General features: G+C 50.4%; 5 protein-coding genes across 6 annotated transcripts; 2 read left to right on the top strand and 3 right to left on the bottom strand.

Annotated features, from left to right (window-relative positions):
* Positions 1-41: 41 nt before the first annotated feature.
* LOC121587932 (forkhead box C1-A) lies at positions 42-5,198 on the bottom strand. Of its 2 annotated transcripts, XM_041905296.1 has the most exons (6): positions 4,126-5,198; positions 3,730-4,062; positions 2,667-3,225; positions 2,344-2,533; positions 1,450-2,232; positions 42-1,375 (listed from the first exon to the last, which is right to left on the bottom strand). In XM_041905296.1, exons 2-6 carry the CDS (start codon positions 3,812-3,814, stop codon positions 1,151-1,153), a joined length of 1,842 nt encoding a protein of 613 aa, XP_041761230.1. In that variant the 5' UTR covers positions 3,815-4,062; positions 4,126-5,198; the 3' UTR covers positions 42-1,150. The 2 variants fall into 2 exon arrangements, with proteins under 2 accessions (XP_041761230.1, XP_041761229.1); XM_041905295.1 differs by having other exon boundaries at positions 3,730-5,198.
* On the top strand, positions 1,217-23,751 carry LOC121587933 (extensin-like). Its single transcript, XM_041905297.1, has 2 exons — positions 1,217-1,381; positions 21,828-23,751. The coding sequence occupies exon 2, from the start codon at positions 22,188-22,190 to the stop codon at positions 23,355-23,357; it is 1,170 nt and encodes a 389-aa protein (XP_041761231.1). The 5' UTR covers positions 1,217-1,381; positions 21,828-22,187; the 3' UTR covers positions 23,358-23,751.
* On the bottom strand, positions 6,476-10,831 carry LOC121587931 (probable glutamate receptor). Its single transcript, XM_041905293.1, has 6 exons — positions 10,182-10,831; positions 9,950-10,119; positions 8,711-9,553; positions 8,330-8,623; positions 7,962-8,255; positions 6,476-7,603 (listed from the first exon to the last, which is right to left on the bottom strand). The coding sequence occupies exons 1-6, from the start codon at positions 10,261-10,263 to the stop codon at positions 7,373-7,375; spliced, it is 1,914 nt and encodes a 637-aa protein (XP_041761227.1). The 5' UTR covers positions 10,264-10,831; the 3' UTR covers positions 6,476-7,372.
* Positions 11,152-11,906, top strand: LOC121587934 (general odorant-binding protein 19d-like). Its single transcript, XM_041905298.1, has 2 exons — positions 11,152-11,263; positions 11,339-11,906. The coding sequence occupies exons 1-2, from the start codon at positions 11,198-11,200 to the stop codon at positions 11,720-11,722; spliced, it is 450 nt and encodes a 149-aa protein (XP_041761232.1). The 5' UTR covers positions 11,152-11,197; the 3' UTR covers positions 11,723-11,906.
* LOC121587930 (atypical kinase COQ8B, mitochondrial) lies at positions 11,917-14,407 on the bottom strand. The gene is made up of 3 exons (XM_041905292.1): positions 12,684-14,407; positions 12,429-12,621; positions 11,917-12,345 (listed from the first exon to the last, which is right to left on the bottom strand). The coding sequence occupies exons 1-3, from the start codon at positions 14,219-14,221 to the stop codon at positions 11,986-11,988; spliced, it is 2,091 nt and encodes a 696-aa protein (XP_041761226.1). The 5' UTR covers positions 14,222-14,407; the 3' UTR covers positions 11,917-11,985.
* Positions 23,752-24,377: the final 626 nt, after the last annotated feature.

Raw genomic sequence — 24,377 nt, 5'->3', positions numbered from 1 at the left:
CGAAATGGATTTACCAACTGAACCAACTGTCTGATGAAATGAAAACGGTTTTATTGGATCATTCTCTATCGATCACTTATCCATGCACTTAATACGTATTTACAGATGACGAAGAGCAAACTCGTTTGCGAATCGAAGAATGGTTCAAAGAATGGTACACGACTAAAAAGACTGTAGCGCTACAATAGTGCCTGTCGCTGTGGCTTTCCCAGTACAAACCTGTCCCATCAGGCGAGCATGCTAGAGTTGCACCACCATTCCGCGTTATAACTAGTGTTAAGGGCAGGGTAAAGTTGGCAAAAACCGCCCGATAATTTAGGAATCCACTCCGAAAGGTAGGTCTGTCCAGCTTTGTCCGGAGTCATACGGAATCGTCCGGAATCGCCCGGAATCGCCCGGAGTCGTTCTGGGTCGGCCGGAGTCGTTCTGGGTCGGCCGGAGTCGTTCGGAGCTGTTCGGAGTCGCTGGAGTCGTCCGGAATCGGTTGGAGGCCAAGTCGTGCGGTTGTAGGAACGGACGGTTGTAGTCGAAATACAAAAGAACACAACGAAATGATACGCCTGATCACAATTACATTACACCTGAAGGCTCCTGTTCACTCCGACCAAGTCCGATTCCGGTCGACTCTGGACAACTCCGAATGACTCCGACTCAAGAATGACTCGACTCTATTCGACTCCGTACGTTTTCGGTGACTCCGGACGACTCCTAACGACTTCGGACGATTCAGGGCGACTCCGAACGACTTTGGACGACTCCAGACGATTCCGAATCCGGGAGAAACTAGTGGTTCGGATGTTGCCGGAGTTGGAATCAGAATAACAATAGCCGGAGTCAGATCGGAGTCGTGGGTGCGCTCCAAAGAGCACATCACTAGTTATAACCGCTGCACTTGTACTTACTCTGCTATTTCTAATGCTAAGTGAGCGCGCTGCATGCAGTGTGGACTGCATTCGGCTGCTTTAGCTTTACGCCCATATTGGACGAGACTAGACATGTTTCCCTACTTAACTTTACTACCTGGACGGAATGGACACTGGGGGCTTGAGAGAAATAGAGACAAGACTTACTTTAAATCCCACTGACCCACAAAAAAGGCTGCTAACTTCTTCGGTCCCCGAAAACCCTGAACATCCTGCCCGGGAATTTCCTAAAGAAATCCATGCTCGTTGAGGAACTCGTCACTAATCTCCTGTTCGTTGATGTTGATCAGATTGCCGAAATCGCTCTCGTCGAAGTGGCCCATGTCGGGCAGATAGTACGGTATCGTTTCGACGACCACGTTCGGGCCGGCCTGGACCTGCTGGACGTTGCTGAAGAATGGCACAATGATATCGTCGTTCGCTGGCTGCGGTATCTCGTTGTCGGAGAAGATCTGCAGGTAAGTGATCGTATTAGGCATTGATCCATTAATATTAGTAATAGTACCTCAACGGCACTGCCGCTTACCTCATCCACGTTGAGATTGCTGAAAATGCTGGCCCCAGTTTCGCCATTGATGATGGAATCGAAGTTGATCGTACAACCGTCCACCATGGCGCTGGCCCGCATCAGTTGTTCCTCGTTGACCGGTAGCTCCGCGACCGGCTGCAGGGTAGACAGGTGTGTTTCGCCGGACAGTTGCAGTGCACCGGATAGGGTGGGTGCTACTGCTGGCAGCACAGTGGTATCGATCGTCGACTTGCTGTAGTTGTCGATAATATCGATCATCACGTTCTGTACCTGTAAGGGACCGGATGTTGGTAGTTGCTGCTGCTGCTGCTGCTCTAAACAGTTGTTATTGTTGCTGTCTAGTGTGGTCAGCTGTTGTTCCCGGTGCGATCCAATCGAGTCACCCAGCGAAACGCATTCGTTCGTGGCCGCAGGTGATGAGCTGGTGGTGGTAGTTGCGATCGTTTCCGGCGCCGTATCGCTTACCGACACCGTTGGATACTTGGGAAGATTGTTGTTAACCGTTTGCTCGTTGTTGTTATTATTAGTAGTGCCAGCAGAGTCGGATGGTCCGTTCGACGATCCCTTAGAATCGAACCGTGCCGACGCCAGCGTTCGCCGATTGCACTGTACGCCATTGCTGCCGGCTGCTTTGTTCCGCTGCCGAACGCGCACCCGGCGCCGTTCGCTTTTTGACACATCCATCGACAGCTCCCAGTAGCCTCCCTTGCCCTTCTCGTCTTTGGCCCGTTGTACTTTGGTGAAGAAAAAACTCAACGACAAATTGTGCCGGATAGAGTTCTGATGGCACGGCGGGGGAAGACGGTGGACGAGGGGAAAGAATGCAGCAAAATAAACAAATGAAAAACCCGTCGCAGGAACGCATCGCGAGCACCTTTGTGCGATACTTACATTCCAGTTTTTGTGCACCTTGTAGTAGGCAAACTTTTCCTGAATCCATTTGCATATCTGCTTGAGCGTCATGCGGCCCTCCTCCAGCATGGCCATGGCGATGATTTGTGCATAGTTGAAGGGTGGTTTTTCCAGCGAGCTCGCCAGCGACGTGTACTGCTCTTTGCGCTTGTCGTACGTCTCCCGGCTCCTGGCGAATGGCGAAAGCAGTTGCGGACGGATATAGAATATGGTGCCGAAGATATGGGCCCTACTCTTACCACGGTGTCGCCAACTGGGCTACACTGAGACTCTCTCTCTCTCACACACACGCACACACTTACCTTCGTACTTGGGCGATAAATTTGTTAAACCGTGCCGTTGGCAAATCCGTCAGCGGTGCGTCCGACGGTGTCAGGTTGGTGATGTTCTTCAGCTCCGTCAGCCAGGACAGATTGGTCAGCTCCGGCTCGGAATCGTCATCGTCGTCCTCCTCCCCTTCGCGCGCTTCCTCTAGCGTTCCGGTTTCCATCTCCTCGTACTCCAGCTCGTCTCCCTCGATGATGTCTTCCGCGGTCGCAGCGAGCAGCGACCCGGTTCCATTGGCATCTCCAGTTGCTGATGATACACCCGGTACTCCGGCCGTTTCCACACTGCCAAAGCTCTGGTCCAGTTCCGAGCTGGCAGGAGTGTCGAGCGCTACGGAGATGGGCGAACTGACGCAAGGCAGGTGCGAAAATCCGGCCTGGTTCGTGGGACCTGGCGAAGATGTCACGTCCGCATCGATCGATGCGCTGCTGTTCAGGTCGTCCACCGATTGTTCCGATGTGGCCGAACCGGCGGTGGAGGCGGCCGGTGTCAGCGGGAGCGTTACATTGTGGGCGTTTAGCACGTAATCGTAGGCTGCAAAAGGGAAATTGATTCGTAAGAAGGGGTGGGCTTAGGAGCTACGAGAGGTGCAATTGGACGTGGAAGTACTCCTTTAGCTAAGGGCAATTATTCAGCAATCAGTTAGACACATTTGCTATTGTATGTCATTTTGGAATGGTTCTTGTAAAAGAACGTCGTTCTTGTGAAGGACTGACTAGCAGAGAATGGACAGTTTAGGAACTTATGGATATTGCGCAACTTATATTGAATATTGGAATTGGAAGAATTAAGACGCGTTTTAAGTTCGGCTCTTCTTCTTCTTTTTTCGTTTTAGAAGGTTTGAGCGTTCTACATGATCATCAGAAATACGGATCTTATCAAGACTCTTCCCTCGGTCCTTGTGTCAAACGGGAAGGATGGGAACAGATTCACTTTTGACCTTGTAGATACCGGCGAACCATTCAACTAGACCAGCTGCCACCTCCGACAATTACAAAAAAAAAAAACAGATAAAACACCGCTTCAAGTCGCACTTACAGCTCATATCATTGTTGTAGATGATGATGGTGCCCGGGATTTTGAGCAAATTGTTCAAAAGGTCGTCATCCTCCAGTTGCGTCATGGTGCGATGGCGTATACCCGAGAGAAGACGGGACCCCGCCTTCTCTAACGATGCTTGCGTTTGCACCAATTTCAATCTTTGCACACGGCGAAGAAGGGGTAGTGGTAGATGCTATGAAGAACCAAACTGCCCGAGCAAATATACTGCTGCTGCTGCTGCTGCTGCTGCTTCACTACCTTTATCCTAGCGATAGGAGAAATTCCGCACTGCGTACATGGTCCGAGGCTATTAATCCGTCGTTGGAGTCACTGGGAACAAATGCCATGATATTCAAACGATGGTTTTATGCTATTCCATACACACAAACGCACCATTGGTTCACATGCATTGAGGACTGGGTTTTTACGCTTCACTTTTACCGTCACACTGCAGGATGATGGCGTAAGCGCTCCCAATCCCAATCGAGGCCGCCGTTATTAATTATTCACACAATCGAGCATAACGCGTTCCCGGAGTGCAATTTTCTTCACTTTTTACACTCCAAGACACACACACACACAGATATTCCTTGCGATAAAACACCAATATCACTAGTTTCCTGGTCACAAAGCTTCACAATTAGATGCTTAACAAGTCATCGGTAATTCGAACATCGACAGCGCGCATGGAAATTCTTGCGTTCGAGAGGGATCGATGACAAATTTTCAAACGGTGAAAAGAACCCACACAGCACTTAACGTCACTCACTCACGCCACGCCACGTCCAGTGTAACGCCGTAACGATTTGATCGTTGGACACCGTTCATCGATTGCTGCTGAAAGCGCTTGAATCCAGAGAACCTAGAGAACCCCGTGTATCTTGTCGCCATTTTCACGGCATCTCATTTGCCAACCATTCGAAGGGAACATTGTTTCGACGCAGGCAGGACGCTTTCACAACCCCCCGCACGGAAAAGGGAAAGGGGTCCGTGGAAAAGGGGAGGGGGGGTAAGGGTCATAGATTTTCTACCACTTTTTTTCACTGGCGCTGCTTTGTGCGCGCGCGCCTTTAACCGCTAACGGACACGTAGCACCGTTGTGCTGGCAGCCACTTCGGACACGACGACCGACTGGACAAAGGGTTTCGCCTGGGTGCCTGGGTCCCGTGTGGTCAGCCAGTGGTCAGGGCCAGTTCCAGAGCAATCACTGTTCGTCCCGTTCTTGCCTGCAGGTTTGGGCGGTCGCGGCGGGGGTTCGTCGCTTTCTCCCGAGTTGACCGTCCCGTGCGGTGCCCGAGACGGGTGCGGTACGTTCTGTCCTGCTAGATTGTGTGCACTAGCTGCTCTCTAGCATCTCCGCTCTCCGACGGCCAAGAGGGTCCAATGTGTGCGTACACTTTTCCTTTGGTGTGCCTATTTGTGTGTGTGGTTCGATCGTTGGTCCCCCGGTTCGGCAGATGTCCTTTTTCGTTGTTTCGATGAAGTGTATGGTAGAGGTCGTCCCGCTCTAATGCCCGCTCCCGAGTGGACATAATTTCTGTTCCCCGTTGGCGTTGCTTCAATGCATCATGTGTGCGTGTTTGGTGGTGGTGGTGGGGGTCTCTTTAAAAACACATACACACACAAATGCGGACACAGTCCTGGGGCTATGCGTTCGTGCATACGTTTAAAATTGTTTAACGGTTGAGCAAAGACCGCTGTAACCTATGGGTAGCCTGTATAGAGGAGAAGGGAAAGAGAAGAGGAAAACAACGGAAGTGTGGCCGTGCACTGGGACATTGGTAGCAGGACGCCCTGCGCGGTATGTTCCAGCTTCTAGCCATTATTCTCCTTTCTCTTCCCCTCTCAAGTCCCCCCCGTTTGGGCTCGTTCCATTGACTGAGTTTTTCCAGCGAGCCAACGGTAATGAATAAAAAATGAACACACAAGGACCTCATCCGGACCTGCTTGCGAAAGGGACAAGAAGAGAGAACTGAATTTTACATACAAATAAGAGCAAGAGAGTGAGAAAGGTGTTAAAAGAAGGAACAAGGGGTCCCTAAAAACGAACTACAACGGCACGGGAACGCAAGCAAACGGAACGGATTTTGTGAGTGTGTGTGTGTGTTTGTCCTTTAAGTTGAGGTCCTTTATATAGTACTACATCCGGTCGGGTGTTTTTGCGGGTGCTCTATGCAAGGAAAGCAGGACACTATGACGTCATTATGTGTAGTCCCCGCAGCTCTAGCCATTGTAGTGCGTGTATCGGTCATTCCTCTGGCCGACGACCGTCTGCCTGAGTGCCCGACGAGGCAAGGAAAGGACATAGAAAAAAGGCCGTCATTAGCATAGGGCTTCTTAGCGAGCCTCCTGTAGTAATGGGAGCAAACTTTGACCTCAGCACGTGTGCGAATGGTTCAGCCTTGGCAAGCCTAGCGCTGGTTGGAATTCGGCCTCCGTAGTCGTCTCTGCACCGAAACGTTAGCAATCGTTGACATATGTCCCGCGAAGCATTTGTTTCATGCTGGCCCACGCGTCGCTTATGCCGCAGCAGGTGCAGTGAAGCGAATCGAGCGAAAGGTGGCACAGTGTGTGCAGCATTACGGGAAGGGCTGGATGTTCCCTTTTGCAATTGATGGGCGACGGTGCTAGATGATGGGTAACTATTGAGCAACTGCGTCATCATTGCTGGAACAACGGTTACACTGTTATAGCATTAAACCGATGTAGACAGGATATTTACGGGGTTGTCGTTGTTTTAATAATTTATGTGTTTCTATTCACTAACCTTGCAACATATCCTGTCATTTGGTTTATTGTAGAATGGTACCGTACTTGTGTAGTCATACTTTATCAATTAAAGTGATTATTTTCTACGCCTAAACAGATTGTTGAGGTTGAACTTTGAGTCAAATTCCTATGACAGATGCATAGATAGTACACCACAAAATGGATCTAAATTGTTAGCCTAATGCTCGGATGAATTAAGCCCTCGTCGTCATTGAATTCCCAAAGCCACTTTATCTAAACCTGTTTTTTATTACTTTCTCCCACCTTCAACGAAACGTCCCATCATCATCAGCTACCTTCAGAGCGGACAATAATTGACACCACCAATAAATGTCTGCATCTACGGCACTTCACACGTACTTTGTCCCTTGTCGTCGTTGCCAACAAATGCTGTTTTATCCCCTTGGGGTGGAAAGTGTTTTATTTCTCTCCCGACGGGCCACCCCACAGCAATCCGAACCTTGCAAGTTGGGCCCCTCCGCACAAAGGACTAACAACAACCAACACAACCACGTCCTTTCCCGGGGTGCCCCAAACTCCTCGAACAAAACTGCAGGTGTTGCATGGGAAATTCGTGTGTTCGTCCTTGCACGCAATCTAGATGCGCTTATCTACTGCGCTGCGACCCACGCAATACCCGCAATCCACGATCAGTACGGTTGCCGCACAGCTTGGGGTGTGTGATGGCGAGTCATCGTACGTGCGTGAGGGAGGAATAGTTTCTGGATTGCTTTTCCTTTTTTTTGTGAGGGGAGAAATTATTTGCTTTCATTTCATCCCCTCATAATGAAAGGGTACGCGGAAACAACGCTGCTTGCTACCTGCTGGAGGGTGTCCTTCGTTGACGGTACGACAGCATGAGGCGTTTTGTCTAAGGTGTCTCACTTCTCCTGGCCATGCCTGTTCCATCATTGGTAGCGGTTAATCTGTGCCACAGTAGCTCGAGCAGTAGGCACACCGTCCCGAGGCCAAGTCCCACGGCAAGCAGAAAGAACGCTCCGACCAGGTGCGACGGTTGCAGCGGTATCGGGCCCGGGTTGTCGAAATGACGCGACGTCGAGATGGCGTGCTGGACCTTATTATCGGCAAACTTGGTCACCACCTTTCCGGATGCAAAACGGGAGAAGATGAATTAGTGTTTGAAGAGTGGTGTGCTTTGAGAAGGTCTCCCGTGCAGGAATGGAATGGCCCACGGGAAGTTTGTCGTCCATGTTCGAAGGGTGATACTTGGCCCAAAACTCGAGCGCCTCGTGAATGGGGGTTGACCTATCGTCTGTAGCTGTCAGTATACATGCGCATTAGGGAGCGATGGTGACAGCAGCCGTCCCTGTCCGGCACGACGATAAAGGACTGCTTGACCACACACCAAGTAACACCTCCTCCCAGCCATTGATGGTGTTGTGTATGTGTCGTCAGCCCCAGCGTGTACATAAGAATCTCTCCGACACCTGCCAGCTTACCTCCAGTTCCCAGTAGCGTTGAATTCCGCTCTGGAAAATGCGCAACGTCAGCTCGTCCAGCTCGTCCATCAGCGGCCAGGTTTTGGTGGCCATCGCCACACAGTTCTCCCAGTAGATGTCCTCCAGCATGATCTCGAAGTTGCTGGACACCACGTCGGTGATGTAGTCCCCGACGGCATAGTGTCCGTACGGCAGCCGCTCGATGCTGTACGCCAGGTTGCGCTGCTTCGCGTGCTCGTGCAGCACATCCTTCGGGTAGGTGACGAAGCTCTCCAGCAGCTTCACTATCGTGGGCTGTTGGGTGGGGAGTGTGGAAGGTGTGTCGAGAATCAACCTCGGTGGAATTAATGCCTCGTCAGGACACTGACCTGCGTTGCGAGCTGGATGGAAAAGATCCACGCGTCGTGTGTCGAGCCCCAGCGTAGATTGCGATCCGCCAGATCCTGCACGGTATCGATGGATTTCTCAAACCGTGGCACCGTCATCACACTGGCCAGCCCACCACTGTACGCGTTGCCGATCATGAGGCCGACGAACAGGATCGACCCGATCAGGATCATCTGCGAGCAGTAGGGATTGCGGGTGGTGCGTATTAACACGGCCTGCAGTATGAAGATGGAGATGATCGCCATTATGGACTCGCAGGCGTCTACCCGATGCATCTATTGGAGGTGGCAGTGGAGCAACCGTGTGAGAGAGAGGATGGAGCGGATCAGTTTTGACTTCCATACATCGCACACATATCTTACCTTGTTGGGGTTGAACTTTTGCGTCACGAAGCTGACCACCATCTCGCACACGGTGGACACCGCGATGGTACCCAGTACGGCTAGCCACATCACGGTCGAGAAGGGTAGCAGTGCTGTCATCCAGGAGGATAGGGGCAGCGGTTTCGGTGCGATACAGGTAACGCCCGTACGGGAGATCGGTTTGGAGAGGGCAAGATACAGCGACTCGTGGTACCAGGAGTACAGTGCACCGACTCCAATGTCAGCCCTGCGTTCGACCACAGCCCCAATAATGCCATCCCCAGTACGGTTGTCGAAGATTTGGCCCCACTCGCCCGCCTCGTCCAGCGAGATCTCCAGGCTGCAGTTCAGCTTGGCACAAAACTCAACAAACAACCGTGCCTCCGTTCCGTCGATGACGAGCGTCCGGTTGTGTTGATAGAAGGCGTTTGCATCGTTGGCATCGTCCACCGCACTCCACAGCGTGTACGGTTCGTAGTTAAAGATGGCCAACCGTACGGAGCGACCCCACAGGTTGGTGCGCTTGTTCGGGAACAGCTCGACGGTACGAGGCAATATGCCCGGCACGGATGTGTCGTGACTTGCCAAAGGTATCCACTCGTCGTGCCCTGAACTAGTCGTCAGAAGATCGACACGCTTTCCATCCGGCTGGGGGTGTACTAGCAGCCAATCCATCACGTCACGAAACGCACCATGCTCGAAAACGGTTCGTCGCCACTGCACGTCTGCGTCATCGGCTAGGATGATGACACGCTTGTGCGGGTAGCGAACGGTGGCACGATCATGCACGTAGCGAAACGCATCCAAAAACTCGATCGCGGTCGATTGGGCCACAATGAAGGTCTGCAGAGGAGCGATGGGAGTAGAGGGGGGAAGAGTCAATTGCAATGTCCGGTTGGTGGATGTGAACTTATCCAGAGTGTGTCATTAGCTCGGGATCGGATTATTACAATTCCGCGTGCGAGATGGTATCGGCTCGTGAGGCTTATCACGGAAATACGAATGTCAGGGCCAATGAATCATGCTTGTTGTGCACGCGAATGAATACACGAAACACAGAGCTAATGCTGTGGTCTTGAAAACAAACAAACCAATTTGAACTGTTACTATTACTCTTCTTGGATAGGATGCTTGATCTTTTGATTCTTAGTTCGCACATAAGCAAAGATGAACAACTCTCAAGCTAATTCTACACTTGAACACTGTTGCGTAGCTGTAGCTGTAGCTTCATACTCTTACTTGGCATCCATTTTCGATAGCGTTCAGCAGCACGTCGAGCTCGTCGTTGCAGGAAAGGGCAACTACCATTACCGGATGAGGGAACTGTTCGGCAGAGGCTGTCCAATGGTCGGAGCTGCCTGTGCCCACCACGATACAGGTGCAGAAAAAGCTTACCAAATGCTGTAGAACTACAAAATGAGAAACGATTAAGGGATCCTCCACATTGTACCGTTAAAAACAAGGAACTTACAGATCCATTTCAACAGTCGATTCAACTCAAAGTGAAACAGCTCGCCATGCGTCAGCTCCGAAAGCTCCACACTGTAGTTCATAGTTTTTTGTGGGAGGGTTTTCCACAAAACTTGCCCGTATTTCTGATTGTCGCTTTTTTGTCTTCCACTTGGGCGGTATCTGTATTTATACCAGTGCTACTTATGGTAGCCAAATTAAATATACATCACCGAGGGCTCATCTTGGTTCGCACTGTTGGTCTGATTCTGTTTACAGGCAAACAGCTTCAATTGAAATTCCCGCTTTAAAATTATCAAACTACCTCAGTGCTTGGCTCCAATCAGCATTATCGGCAAACAATTTCAACGGCAACAGTCGTTAAACTGTTGACTCAATTACAAATTTCTCAATTACGGATGATTGCAATCCAAACTACATTGTTTGGAAGATAGTACGCGCTAGCTTTCCCTCAAGATAGTGATACACTTCATGTATCGATTTGATTTACCCTTAAGGGTAAGCTCGATGCTTATACGATGCTAGCTACTGTTGACTGTTGACCCGAGAGCAGGAAGAAATACCGTCTGTTCCAGCTCGTAATCGACTCGTAATGTACACCTGTCCCGACATCGCACATGCAAAGCAACCACCACCGAGTCGCTTTATCGTTTCCATCAGGCGCACAAAACACGTGGACCCTCCGCTAGTGGTCGCCGCGTGTGTCTGTATGGTAGGAAGGCAGCGTGGCGCGCGTCATCGTGGCCGTTCGGATACTTCGTACGGAAATCGGACACGCCAGATACGTGGTAATGTTTATAATTAACTGATGCGTGAATTGTCGCTATAAGAAGAGTAGAGCGGGGGTGGGGGGGGGGGGGAACAGGGGCAAGCACACATGCAAGCATCAACAGCAGCAGCCAGGCCAAAACCGCGACACCAAAGATTGAATCTTTGCGCTTCCCATGTATAAAAGAATCCCACCGAACGCTGGCCGGTGAATAGTTTGTGCTTGTGACTCTAAAAGTAAAGTGTACGATGAAGCTGTCCAGCGCGGTCCTGTACTTTGCCCTGCTTGCCACGGCAATGGTCTGTCGGGCGCAGGTAAGTGAAGCGTTCCCCGTCTCCCCGAATCCCCGAAGAGCGTTCCCAGTCTCACAAATTCGTTCCCGGCTGTAGGCGGGCAGTGCGGAGGAGCTCGAGCAGGCGAAGGAAATGTTGCGCGGTTTGGCGGCGGAGTGCAAAACGAAGGAGGGCGCCACCGACGAGGATGTGGAGGGTTTCGTCAACGATAAGATGCCCGAGTCGCGCACGCAGAAATGTTTGGCCGGCTGCATGCAGGAACAGTTCGGCGTCTCGAACGGGAAAGCGTTCCAGGAGGACGGTTTCATCGAGATCGCCAAGATGCTAATGAAGGGCGACGAGACCAAGATCGAGCTGGCGAAGGAGATTGCGGCCGACTGTAAGGAGGTGGCGAACGACGATCGGTGCGAGCTGGCGGTGGACATTATGAACTGTTTGAAGGAGTCGGCCGAAAAGCACGGCATTGAGCTGAAACACTGAGCGAGGAAGGGGTAGAGTGTGTTGCAACACACAATTCACCAGCACGAAAACGAACAGCGATAGAAAAAAGCGACCGACAACAACGCAACAAGTGCAAACTTTAGTAGCATTACCCACCGAAGAATAAAGAAGAAAGGGATACGATGACTGTGAGGAGAGCGTTTGTTGCTTGATTAAACCAGAACATTGTTGCGTACTGTGTTAATCGGATTATTTAGTCAGGTTGCTTTATTGCCCGGCAACAGCCTTGTACTGGATGGTTTTTAGTCAAACTTGTAATTCTGCATCACCTCGTTAAAGATAGGCTTACAGTCGATCTTGGCGTTAAGCCGCGCGCACAGCAAAAACACACCGGAAAGCTTCCGGTGCAGCGAGTAGATCTCTTCCGGCGGCGGGCAGAGCCGATGCGCAATCATTACCGGCACCAGGGCGGCAATCTTCTTCGTCGTGCTCTGCCGACCGAACTCGAACTCGCCCGGCACGCTGAACACTTCGCCGAGGATGAGCACGGCGTCGACGTGGGCCTTCTCCATGGCGGGCGTTTCGTAGCCGGTCAGGAAGCCCATCTTGCGCGACAGCTCCAGTATCTGCTGGCGGTCGTTTTTCGTCGCCGCAATAATGACCTACAGAAGGCGAACAAACGAACGAACGGGTTTGGGGTTAAGAGAAACATTACTGTGAGCGGTGCTTATGTGTGCCTACTTACCCTTAAGTAATCGTCCATGAATGCCTTCTGGTAGAAGCGCGTCGCGCCGAAATCGATCAGCATCACCTGCTTCGTCGACGCGTCGTACAGGAAGTTGGACCAGTTCGGGTCCGTTTGCATGCACCGGAAGGTGAACAGCTCGTTCAGGCAGAGCTTCATCACGCAGTACGCAATGTGATCACGATGTTCTTGGCTGGAGGAAAACCGAGGAACCATTAATCGTAATCCAATGTAAGTTTTCCCTTGCAAACTTACCTCATGTCGAAGCACCGATCCATCGGTACGCCCGGTACGAGCTCCGTCGTCAGTACATTCTTCGAAGTCAGCTCCTTTACCACGCGCGGCACCCGATACTCCGGCATGTGGCGTATCATTTGCGCGAATCGCTCCGTGTACTCGGCCTCGCGCGTGTAATCCACCTCCCAGGCCAGCTCGCGCTTGGCCACCGCGACCACGTTGTCGATGAACACGCCGGCCGGAAACACGTCCCACACCTTCAGCATCGAAACAAGATTGTCGATGTCGCTTTCGATGCTTTTCGCCACCCCCGGGTACTGGATCTTGATGGCCACCTCCATGCCACCATCCTTCAGTACGCCCCGATGCACCTGGCCGATCGAGGCGGCCGCAAACGGTTTCTGGTCGAAGCTCTGCAGCTTGGAGCGCCAGTCCGGGCCGAGCTCGCTGACGAGCTGCCGCTCCACCTGCCAGTCCGGCATGTAATCGGCCGCCTGCCGGACACGCTCGAACGCTTTCACCAGCTGCGGCGATACGATGTTCGAATCCTGAATGCTCAGAATCTGGCCCAGCTTCAGCGCCGCGCCCCGCACCTTGCACAGCGTGTCGACGATGCGTTCCGCGTTGGTCGGACTGAACAGGGCCTGCTTCACGTCCAGCGTACCGCCAATACCAAGGGCACCCTTCGCCAGCTCGTTCACCGTGCCCAGGCCGAGCCCGGCAAACAGACCACCGAACGAGGCGAGTCGTGCGACGCGTGACGAAGGGACTTTGCGCTGCTTGGCCACCGTGCTGAGCTGAGGTAGTTCGATCGGTTGTGCTGGATTTGTCGGCGGTACGGCGGGCGGTGGAACCGTCGCCGACGGGTTCTTATCGTAGGAGGAAACAAAATGCAACATCTTCTCTATCTGCTGCTCGTCGCGTGTAAAAGCTTTCGTTTCACGAGCCGGCTCCTTGAGGCGGGCTGCCGGCTCTGGAGGTAGAGTGGTTTGTGATGGTGCTGCTGTGTGTGATTCTGCTGCCACCGCTGGGCTTTCTGTTGCAACGATCGGTTCCACATGCTTTGCGGTGGATCGTTTCCCGTTGTCTAAGCCTAGCTTTATCTCGCGAGTTTTGCTGTGCTCGGACAGTATCGACTCCAGCTCCTTCAGGGTAATCTTGGAAATGTCCAGGCTGGCTATATCTCCCGAGGGTTCCGACCCGGGCGGGGCAACGGTTCCGGCGGACGGAATGCGCTGGTTCAGAAATGCATCCGGCGAAAGCGGGCCCACTTTCGGTATCGCCGCTGCGGTCAGCTGCCGGAGGCCTTCCGCCACAACCGCCGTCCGCTCGATCGTTTCGCGCAGCTTGCCACCAACCTTTTCCAGCTCCTGGGCCGGATTGTTCAGCACTTGCTTGACCGACTGCTCGCCGGTCGATAGTTGCTGCTCCAGCACCTCCCGCACGCTTGAATTGGCCCACAGATGTTTGGCGTACTCGGATTGCGATTTGCCAACGGCATCGGCCACTATCTTGAGGCCCCGCAGAATACCGACGGCGTCTTGTGCACGGGACATTGTGTATGTGAGGGTGAGGGGGAGATAAGAAGCACTTTTATACTAGTATAAGTTACATCAACTTTTGAACTTAACAAAACTTATTTGTGGTAAAGATTCGATAAAACAGCGCTCGATAGTCTCTTATTTCACAACATGATACTGACGATTAGATAATAAACATGCTCCGGTTAGAGCAAAAAAAAAACACGAAGATGCTTCGAGAACTGTCAAATCGTGCGACCGTAAACATTGCCGAAGTAGCAGCCAGAGTGACCAGAAATACCGATTTATCTGTATTCCTACCAATTTTTGATATGTCTACCGATTCACAGATCACGCCCCTAAAACTACCGATTATTCATTCATCCTGGCGAATATCACAGGTTATCTCATATTACTGACCGAAGAGTCATAAATGTTGTTGTTGTTAGTATTGTTTAGAGAAGCTTTGGCTCCTGCGGAGTTCTTTCGCCTGAAGAGTCATAAAACCATTCTCCAAAGGATTTATTGCAGTATACTCCATATTAAATATGGAAATCACTAGTGACCAGAACCAGAAGTTCAACACTGACCACTAGGGCTTGTGTCTGTACTTCATGAGATTCAATGAAATTGGACGTACTGGTAATACAAATTGAAATTTCTATCGAAAACTACCGATAAAAGTTTGACGTTCCTACCGAAAACAGCAAAAAACTGGCCACACTGGTAGCAGCGCGCTTGCGCGGATTCGGTTTGTAGCGATAGTGGCGGGAGCTAGCGGAACTACAGCTTTTTAAACGTTGCTGTCGGTTGACGGTTTGTGGTTTTTTTTTCTTCATTTTTATAGAGACTTTGAGCCAATTGGCCTCATTCGCCTCTTACGTTTGTGGAATGGTGTTGATCACCTGTTTTTAGCTATTTCTAAATTGAAGGTGTTTTTATTTTATTTTATGATTGATTGATTGAACAATTTAAACTTAAGCCAAGTTAGTGAAAGTAGCACATAATAAACATGGTACTACATGTGGTGAAAGATATATTCGAGCTATTGATATTCAAATTGCATCAATTTCTAGACCACCAATTGCGTATTTAAATTTACAAAATGACACAATATATTCCAACAAAAAAAATCCTCTCTGCTCCAAACCGAATCCAAATCAAATCGATGTAACCGATGGGCGCACAGCTATTAAATTGCTTCCCGTGTGATCTTGACGTAGCGTATAAATTAGGTCACGCGATGATATAGGTGGCGAATTAATGGATTAGACAATTTCGCCAAACAGACGAATTCGCCTTCTCTCCCCCCAAAAATGGCGAGCGAAACTAATCAATTTTCCCGGGTACATATAAGCATTGGAAATGAAGGCTGGATATGCTTGCGCACGTGTTGCATGCGTATTCCTTGTGCGCGCATTCAGCAGGGCAAGATGAAAGTGTCCAGAGCCTTTCACGTTACGTCACGCGTGTGCGCTTGCAAGAGGTGGATGGCAGGAGTCCTAACGCCTAGCTTGGAGGTGGATTGAATAAACTAACAAAAAATCAATGGCTGTTTTCTTAGCTACGTGCGTTGCCACCACCCGAATTGTTCCGATTGATCGCGGCTCATCGCTTTACGACGCACAATAATCACTAACACGCCGTATTTTGGAGCCACTTTTCTCCACCTAGCTCCGTCAATCCAATACTTTCTCTGTCGCGCATCGGGCCGGCATTTTCCGGCGCGTCTCCATTGATGCGCAACCTCCTAGGAAGTGGGATGGGTTGCAGTTGTGTTAACTGCACTGGAGTCGAGGCGTTTCTTGCAACTGTTTGAAAGCGGATCGCTGCAAAGCTGAAAGCGTTGGTGAGCGAATGGGGTTATCGTTGTCTGAAAAGAATGGAGCGACAGGACATGCTTCTAACAATCCAAAAACCTTCAGCATGGATAAACATGTTTGAAGCAATGGATGGCGCACGCACCCAGAAAGGGGAGTGTCTGCCATTCTTATCCGCCGGACCTTGGCGTAATCAGACAATTCGTAGTGATGGAGCATGAGTTAATCTGCTGCTGCTTCGGTGGCCAGTGGGGTCATGATGAGCTGCTTTTTTGTGATGGTTTCCTTCAACCCCATCAAAACCCATATATTCTGGGTGGGACAATGTCAACCCACCGCCCACCCGGGTAACCTTGAGAGGGGTTTGCAGTGCCTGGGTAAATGCCGATGGCCCATGAGTGGGTTTATGGGCTGCCCCTGTTGTTCTTGTTTGTTTGCAAATTAGGTATCGCTCGGTGGTTCCGTTTTCTCAACGTTTGTATCGCTGGGCATGGAGTGGACTAGTTTATTAACGCCTCCGGTGCCATTTAGTACGAGCGTATAGTCAAGCGAACAGCTTGTACTTGGCGTGATTGACCAGTGTAACCAAATTCTCCAGGACAGGATGTTAGTTTGAATTATTTTGTTGCTTTATTCTCATGGATAAGTCAGACACTGCCTAATCTTAGTAAAGATGTTAAGACCTAATGTGAAACCTAGTCAAAATGTATTTGAATCTCGTTTCTGGAAGCCATCAGGAGCAATAAATTTGAAGTATCAAAACATATTTGTGTGAAAAGTGGCGTAAAATCCTAGGGGCAATTTAAAATTGCAGCCAGTTAAAGTGACCTTCTCCCCTAGTTTACCCCAACATGTGCCTATTGTTTTAGTAGACGCGTCAAAACTGTCGTAACAACGCATTGCTATTATGCTTGCCCAGATCGGACGGGGATGATAAATCATCTTTTTCTTTTTTCTATTTTTTCCTACACTTTCTGCTGTCCCACGTGCGGCTGGACCAATGCGTGAGTCGGTTACAAGTTATGCTTGTGTGGTTTTGGAAACGGGAGCCGCCTAAACCTCACGTAGAGATGAATGAATGTAAAGAGGACAGGATTTTAAACAACACAAAACACACGCACAGAAATATGCTAGTTTTGTAATCCATTTCGCTTTAGGATCTATTTGTCTAAAAGAAAAAGGGAACGGACGAAAGCTGTTCCACAGAAGATGGGCAATGGTTCGGGTTTGCCATCGGTTTGTTCTTTGCTGTTGGTTCGAAGCAAGATTGCCTAACTATAAATCATAACAAAAGATGGATGTGAGGAATTGCTTCAATGTTGTATGCGAAAAGTGACAGAGCGTTTTCAATTATAACGAGAGCAGTAGGGGAGATCAACGAGCAAGTGTTCAGCTGCAATACATTGTCCCACTATTCATTATTCGCATGTGCTGTTGTACAAATGGCACAAACACTAGAAACAAAAGCAACACTCATTCTTTTACCGATGTTAGACCGGCGTCATTGATCAATCTCCTCGATCCCTCTCTCTCTCTCTCTCCCTCTCGCTGGCTGTTGAGCGAGAGAAGAAAGAAACGATCCGCATGATGGTGATGCATAATAGTGAAACGGCCCATTCCACGCTTCGACCCATTTCACTTTGAGTGACCACCAGTTTGCCACAATTATTACGCAACCGCTCCAATTGACTGATTGCAGCGCGTTGCATACGGCAAAGGGAATGCTGGGGCGATGCTTTCCCGAGATGATCTGGGTGCACCATTTTTCGGATCGGAGCTTGCCGCCCAGCAGGCCACAGACCAGCTGACCAGCCGGTGCTTTCATTAATCTCTATTAAAACATTGCCCGTTTTTACCCCTCTTTTTTTCGTGGTTGTTGCTTTATGTGCTGCGAGCGAAAGTAGCTGGAAGCGATTCTTTTGCTTCCTTGATCGTGCGATAGATCGGGCGAATAGTGCAGGAGCGCGCCGAGAACGCTCTACCCCCTGCCAAGCGTTTCCGTGTTTTGGGGGAGGAGAGGGGGGAGGGGGGCACAAGCAGGCAGAAGGAACTGCAGCGAAACATTGTTGTTAACCTGCCACACACAAGGCAGTCGTTTGTTGCACAACGTTTGATCTTGATGATGACGATCATGCCGGGCATCACCACTTCACATTCTAACATTCACCGATCATCGGTCTCTTTCTCCGTCTCGTCCTTTCCTCAATTCTACTATCCTCCCCCCGCTGGAGACGTGTCGGGGGTGGTGATGGAGAGAATGATTGATCTGCGATCGAACCGGCGGTAATTTGGTGAACTGGGGGTCATTTCGACTTCTCGGTTCTTTGCGATTTTTTTGGCTCGAGAGCTCGAGTTTTCGTTCGCCGCGCAACCGCGGTGAAGGTGAACAGAGAGACCGGTGGGTTGAAGAGTTTTTCCTTTCTTCTTTTACCCTTCCGCCTTGTTGTTTCAGGTCAAAGGAAAAAAACACACACACACTCAAAAAATCAAACGATCGCACCCTGAACGCATTGCCAAGATCTTCCCCAAAGAGCATCACGAGCATTTTCACTACCGGAACCGGAGTGCGAGAGTTTCCTTCGCTAATAGGGTACGAGGTGATTTCAGCGCAACCATTTGTACAACCATTTTGTCCACCTAAACCGTCCGGCGATCGCACATGATCGCGATGATGATGATGATCGGCGGGGCAATTGGTTTGGACTGTATGGTTTTTTTTTTGGTTTTTAATGTTGGAGCCTTTCGACGCCGAGGGAGGGTATGTTTTGGGTGTCTCGATTGAGCTTAAGCAGCTCGTTAGCCCGGGTCTGTGGCACACTTCCGCCGCTGGTGGAAATTGGCTGCAAGGAAAATTGGTGTTGCAAAATTCATAGTTGCCGAGTTGGCGATCTTGATCAGTAAAATGTCCATCAGTTGGTTGATCGTTCGTTCATGAATGGTTTGACATGTGTTGTTGTGTTTCGCTGGCCATTAAGAGGCAAGCAATCCTAGCAAGATTGATCGCTTTTGTATACGTGTATGTGTGTGTGTTGAAAGCAAAGATCTGGTGGAGTGAGCTGTTTCATTATTTACGATCAGAGATTCATGTAGCCTAATGAGTGATATTGATTACAAAAGCTGCTTTTTGTTATTTTTTTGGACGTATCCTGGCAATACAGTAAAGCCATTACTGTTAAATGCTTTATCTGACACGATTTACACAAGTTCTGTTTAATATCCTGGTCACGGCACCAACTGTTTCATTTGAAATTGTTGTCCTTTCATCTATTTCGCTCTTCAAATTTGATAAAAAAATACTCATTTGGAACACAAATAATTATGAAATGAAGTTGTTTAACTATTACGTAGCATCGCTTACCTCAAATTCTTGGATAAACTTCCCCATTTCATTCGTTAAAACGGTGAACCATTAAAACTTGCACGCAAAACGATCAACGAATTCATAATTCAAATGATCGAAGCAAAAGACAGCGTCAAAACAGTACAAAAAAAAAAAAATCCCCGAAAAAAAAACAACAACCACAACCCTCCTGGCCCGGGAAAACGTGCACAGATTTTTACGCACACGCGACGATCGGTGGCACGTTAGCAGTTCATATTTTACCATTCCCTGTATCATGCTCACTTATTGCCAGCCAGAGCAGCCCCCAAGAGGTTTATGTCTCACCTCGTTTTGCGCTTTCTTCTGCGTTGCGTTTGCTTTCCTTCTCGCCTGCAATTGCGTACCCTGGCCGGCAAATAGCGACATAAATCAGCGATTGATTGGAGCAATCGAGAGCGGGGGGGAGGTTTATGTCGTTTCGGCTGGGCTTTTTTATTGCTGTCTTCTGTGCCCGGATCGTACTCATCCGTCCGTGGATGCGTTGCGCTTTTCCCTTCGCTTTGTGGAGGAGTGCGTTGGATGTCGAAGGAGAAAAAAACAAAGGTTCGAGCCCTGTGCGTTCGACCCCAGCACCGGAGGGTTTCGAAGGTTTCACTTTTTTCACCCATAGTGTTGCTTTTAATTTTCTAGTCGTAAACATTCGCGTTGGTATAGATTCGCCATAGGAAGCTCTTCCTTGTTTGTGGTGCTCGGGAAGATACGAATCTGCAAAAACGACGACACCACACAAAAGCCCATCGGACGATCTTTAATTAGAACAAATTGTGGGAACTCGCGTCAAAGCGACGAACCATGACGCCTGTTTTTAGGCGAATCTGCGTAGTAAACAATACTACTTGCGATCATGTAATCTTCTGTGAGTGGGCTAGAAGTGTAATTTGACGAACACAGCACGATCAGGCACGATGGGACCTTTTCTTCTTCGCGTCTGTTGCATTAAGGCATTAAATAAGGCCCCAAAAAGCACTTTCTCCAACAGAGCATTAGCACGTGGCCGGAAATGCAATTGCAAGTGTTCTTCTTTTACCTTAACCCTAGGGGGTTTCCCCCCGACATCTCCAACCTGTGACGTCCAGTGAAATTGAGGCCCGATATCAGAATGAAGGTGGCCTAAGGAATCAGCACGGGGAATCTCGATCACGTGCTACACATTCCACCGTTGTGGTTATGCGGTTGGGCGGAGTGGGGCACAAAAGGGCTTAGATAAGGTGCACAACGATTCAATCGATTCCAGTGTCCCTTTCAATCTCGCTTTTGTCCCTACCGGTGGACAGTATGTCCTCCCCTTCCCACCCTTAACCCGTTCATCTGTTACCCTCCTAACACCACCTTTCAATTGTGCTCTGCTGGGTGGACGCTGTTTTGAAGATCATCGGTGCCTCGCAGAATCGCCAACCGCGACCGTCCAGCGGCAAACACAATAGGCGCGCGCGGGGGAGGGGGAGAAAAAAGAGACACGACACACGATCACAATGAGCGTGTTTGGACGGTTTGGTGGTGGTATATAAGCAGGTGAATTTCGGCAGCCTTTGAAGCATTCCTTTGCGGTCGGTGATTGAAAGCAGATCGGTCATCGCGAGCGAGCAGCAGGCGACGAACCTTTCACATTTACCAGCCAAACAAAACAACAAAACCCCCTCGTGTGATAAGGAGCGTGTTGGGAGGAGGAGATAAGAAGCGTTTGTGCGTGCGTGCGTGTGTGTGTGTCGCGTGTTAAATGTGTGATTGTTTTACCGTGATAGAAAGTGCAATTTGGGCAAAGTTTTAAGCCTCCCGAAGAGCGGTGTTTGAAGCGGCGCGTAACGCGATAAAATGGTTAGTGAGGCTGCAATTAAAGCGGAATGGGATTATCGATTGAAAGTTTGTGCGTGTATGATCGTGTGTGTGTGTGTGCGGGAGAAGAGCGCACTGAACCGAAAGAAGGAAGTGATTCATTAGAGTGAAATTGTCACAACAAGACAATCCTCCCTCGCGTGCCCCTGCTCGATCGCGTGTCCAACGAGTGAAACCGAAAATGGACGTGTACAAGAGGATGATTGCGATTCGAACATTTGAAATTCGATCCTGATATGTTTTGTGGTGTTTAATTTGGTTTTTTTTTAGATTTTACTTTTCGTAACATTAAGTATAATTAATCAGATTCTTTTGTTCAACTTTCCTCGAACTGTCCATGAAGCACAGTCGTTCGAAACTGTCTCAAGTTAGAGATGAGCTAGACACTCATTAACCTTGCCGTAGTGACATTCAATCTGCTCGCTTAGGCCATCATTTCAAGAGCTAAGGACATAAACCCGTCCGCGACTGACAAGCGACGAACCTTTGCTTTTCTCTCGATGCTGCCTTCATTTCGCCCTCTCTTTTAATTACCATAACAATAACGCACCCGAACTTGCACCAGTTTACAAAATAAAACGTGTTTCCCATCCTGTCCCATTTCCAGGCCGTTAAACTGGTAGCCTCGCTGCTGCTGCTGCTCGCGGTAGCCGTCCTTGCCAGCAAAGATGCCAGCGGCAAACCGGTCGACGGTGTGGCCAGCACGCCCAGCAAGCCGCCGCCGCCGCCGCCACCACAGCTACACCCATCCGGCCCGTCCAAGCCGCCGACCACCGCAACGAAGAAAGCATCCTCGCACGGTAAGCGCGAGGTGGCCAGCGCCTACGGACTGCCGCACTACCAGCCGTCCCACCATCGCTACTCGTTCGCGGGCCATGCGCAGCCGCTCGGCGAGTTTTACGCACCCCCGGCCACCAGCCACGGCTCGTACAGCTACAGCATCCCGCAGCATTCGCCCTTCCCGCCCATGCACGGTTCGTTCGGTGGCCACAAGCTTTACCTCGGTCCGGCGCCATCGCTCACCACCAGCTACAAGTACACGCCGGCCTCTTCGCACGCGTTCTTCGCACCGGCGGTCGGGCAGGGCCACCAGTTCACCGGTGGGTTCGGTGGTCCCGAGCCGACCCACTTCAAGTACGGCAGCAGCTTCGGCTCGAAGGAGCTGTCCGATCTGCTGAAACAGCTGCACTCGGTGGGGCCGCTCACGATCAAGGCCATCCCGGCGAGCTACGCGTACGGATCACCGTTCCCCGAGCAGGACGCTGGCCACCCTAGCCCCTCGGTCGTGCTCGATAGCAGCGCTTTCCACCTGAAACCGATGCCACTAAAGTTCCACCCGGAGGTGGCCAGCTTCGCCCATGGCGTGAGCCTTCCGCAAGCGGCCGCCCTTACGGCACCGGCCGGTCCAACGTCGACGTCTTCCACGTACGGCCACTTGGCACACTCGCTCGGGCACGAACCGTCGTACGCGAGCGGTGTGAAGGGGCTGCGCCATTACTCCAGCTCCCCGAACGTCCCCGCCAGCGATCTGTACTCGGGCAACAAGTACATCTCCACGCTGAATCTACACCAGCCCACGACGGCCACGATGGTGTCGCCCCTGCACACCTCCGTCCACTCTACGGTCGGAGGCGGCGGCAGCGGCAGCAGCAGCAGTGCGCACCAGAAGCCCTTCAAACCGTCCACCTACCTTGGCTCGACGCACGAAACCATCTCGGCGCCCTCCACCTCGCACACCGGCGCGTATCTGGCGCCCTCGCTGCAGTACCTGCCCCCGGTCAGCAAAGGGGCACCGTTCCCGCCCAAGCTCAGCTACGACTCGCCGGCCAAGCATGGCTACCTGCCACCAGCTCCCCCGTCCACCAACGCGTACCTTCCCCCGCCGCCAAAACCGGCCCACGGATATCTGCCACCCGTGCCGAGCTCGAACTACCTTCCACTCTCTGCATCTTCTGCACCGTCCGGATCGCACGAAGACACTGGCCGGAAGCCGTCAGGACAGCAGCAGCAGCACCATCACCACCATCACATCCACCACGGCAGCGAACAGTCGAGCGAAAGTCTCGAGTACAGTGGAGCGACCGCCGCCGTCCCTACGCCAACGGCCGTGACAGCGTCGCACCACTGGAAGCACTAGTCGGCCAGCGTCCAGTCCAGTCCTGCACCAGCTGCAATGCGTCCAGGTTTCTGTACAGCATTTCCCCATCTGTTGCTTCCGACCAAATGACCAAATGGTGCAAAAAAAACGGCAGCAAAACAACGTGGACGAGGATGGGGAAAATGTGGCGATCAACGAACGGTAACGATCGCATATACATATCAAAAGCCTTAAACAGATCGTTGGTGTGACGTGAAGGAGGAGGCTCGTTTGCAACCGTTGCGAACGAACGGCTGATGAATGCGCCACTGCAGCACGGAGAGGTGCGCTGCAAAGTCGAGATTGTTAGATTGTAACGATAACTTATAACTGTAGAATCCTCCTCTTTTAAATGATAAACACGGTATCGTTGATGTTTCCTCGTCACCGTTTATTCACCCTCTGCCTATTCTCACCAACGTTCTCTTTATAAACTTCCAACAGTGACCAATGTTCTCTCCCACAATTCCCTCTCTTTTAGTCAACGTTCTCACACTTCCCCTCATTCTATGTTTGTTCTCTCTCTTGCATACAACACTGCTTGTACGCAACTCTACATCCTTTTTCTCCTCTGAAGTTAATCCAATTTCAAAAGTACTACAAAACTTACATTGTATTTTAATATTTACATTGATATACGAGAGAGAAAAAAAAAACTATTATCTTAATCCTTTAGCCTATTTGGAATTCTTCGAACTCGTATTGGACGTTTACCTACACTTTGGTTACCATCTTTTTGTTTACTATTTTGTGAATTCTTTGTTTTTATCGCTTCTACCAGGGGAATCTTATATAAGTGTGCAACAGGCCGGCGATATTTAACTCCTTCATTACTTACTACTATAGTATCGTTTCCAACCCTTTTATGACTCTAAATCTTTCAGTTCCATATTTTGGCTCTGCCTTTCCTTGGTGATAGTTCCATATTTGAACTATATCTCCTACTTCAATGTCAGAAGGTTTGGATCGTCTCTTCTCATCCGCATAGATTTTTCCTTTCATTTTCCGTATCGCATCTCT

Source organism: Anopheles merus, chromosome 2R, assembly GCF_017562075.2.
Source record: "Anopheles merus strain MAF chromosome 2R, AmerM5.1, whole genome shotgun sequence".
Lineage (NCBI taxonomy): Eukaryota > Metazoa > Arthropoda > Insecta > Diptera > Culicidae > Anopheles > Anopheles merus.
This window is presented reverse-complemented; position numbering and strand designations above follow the sequence as displayed.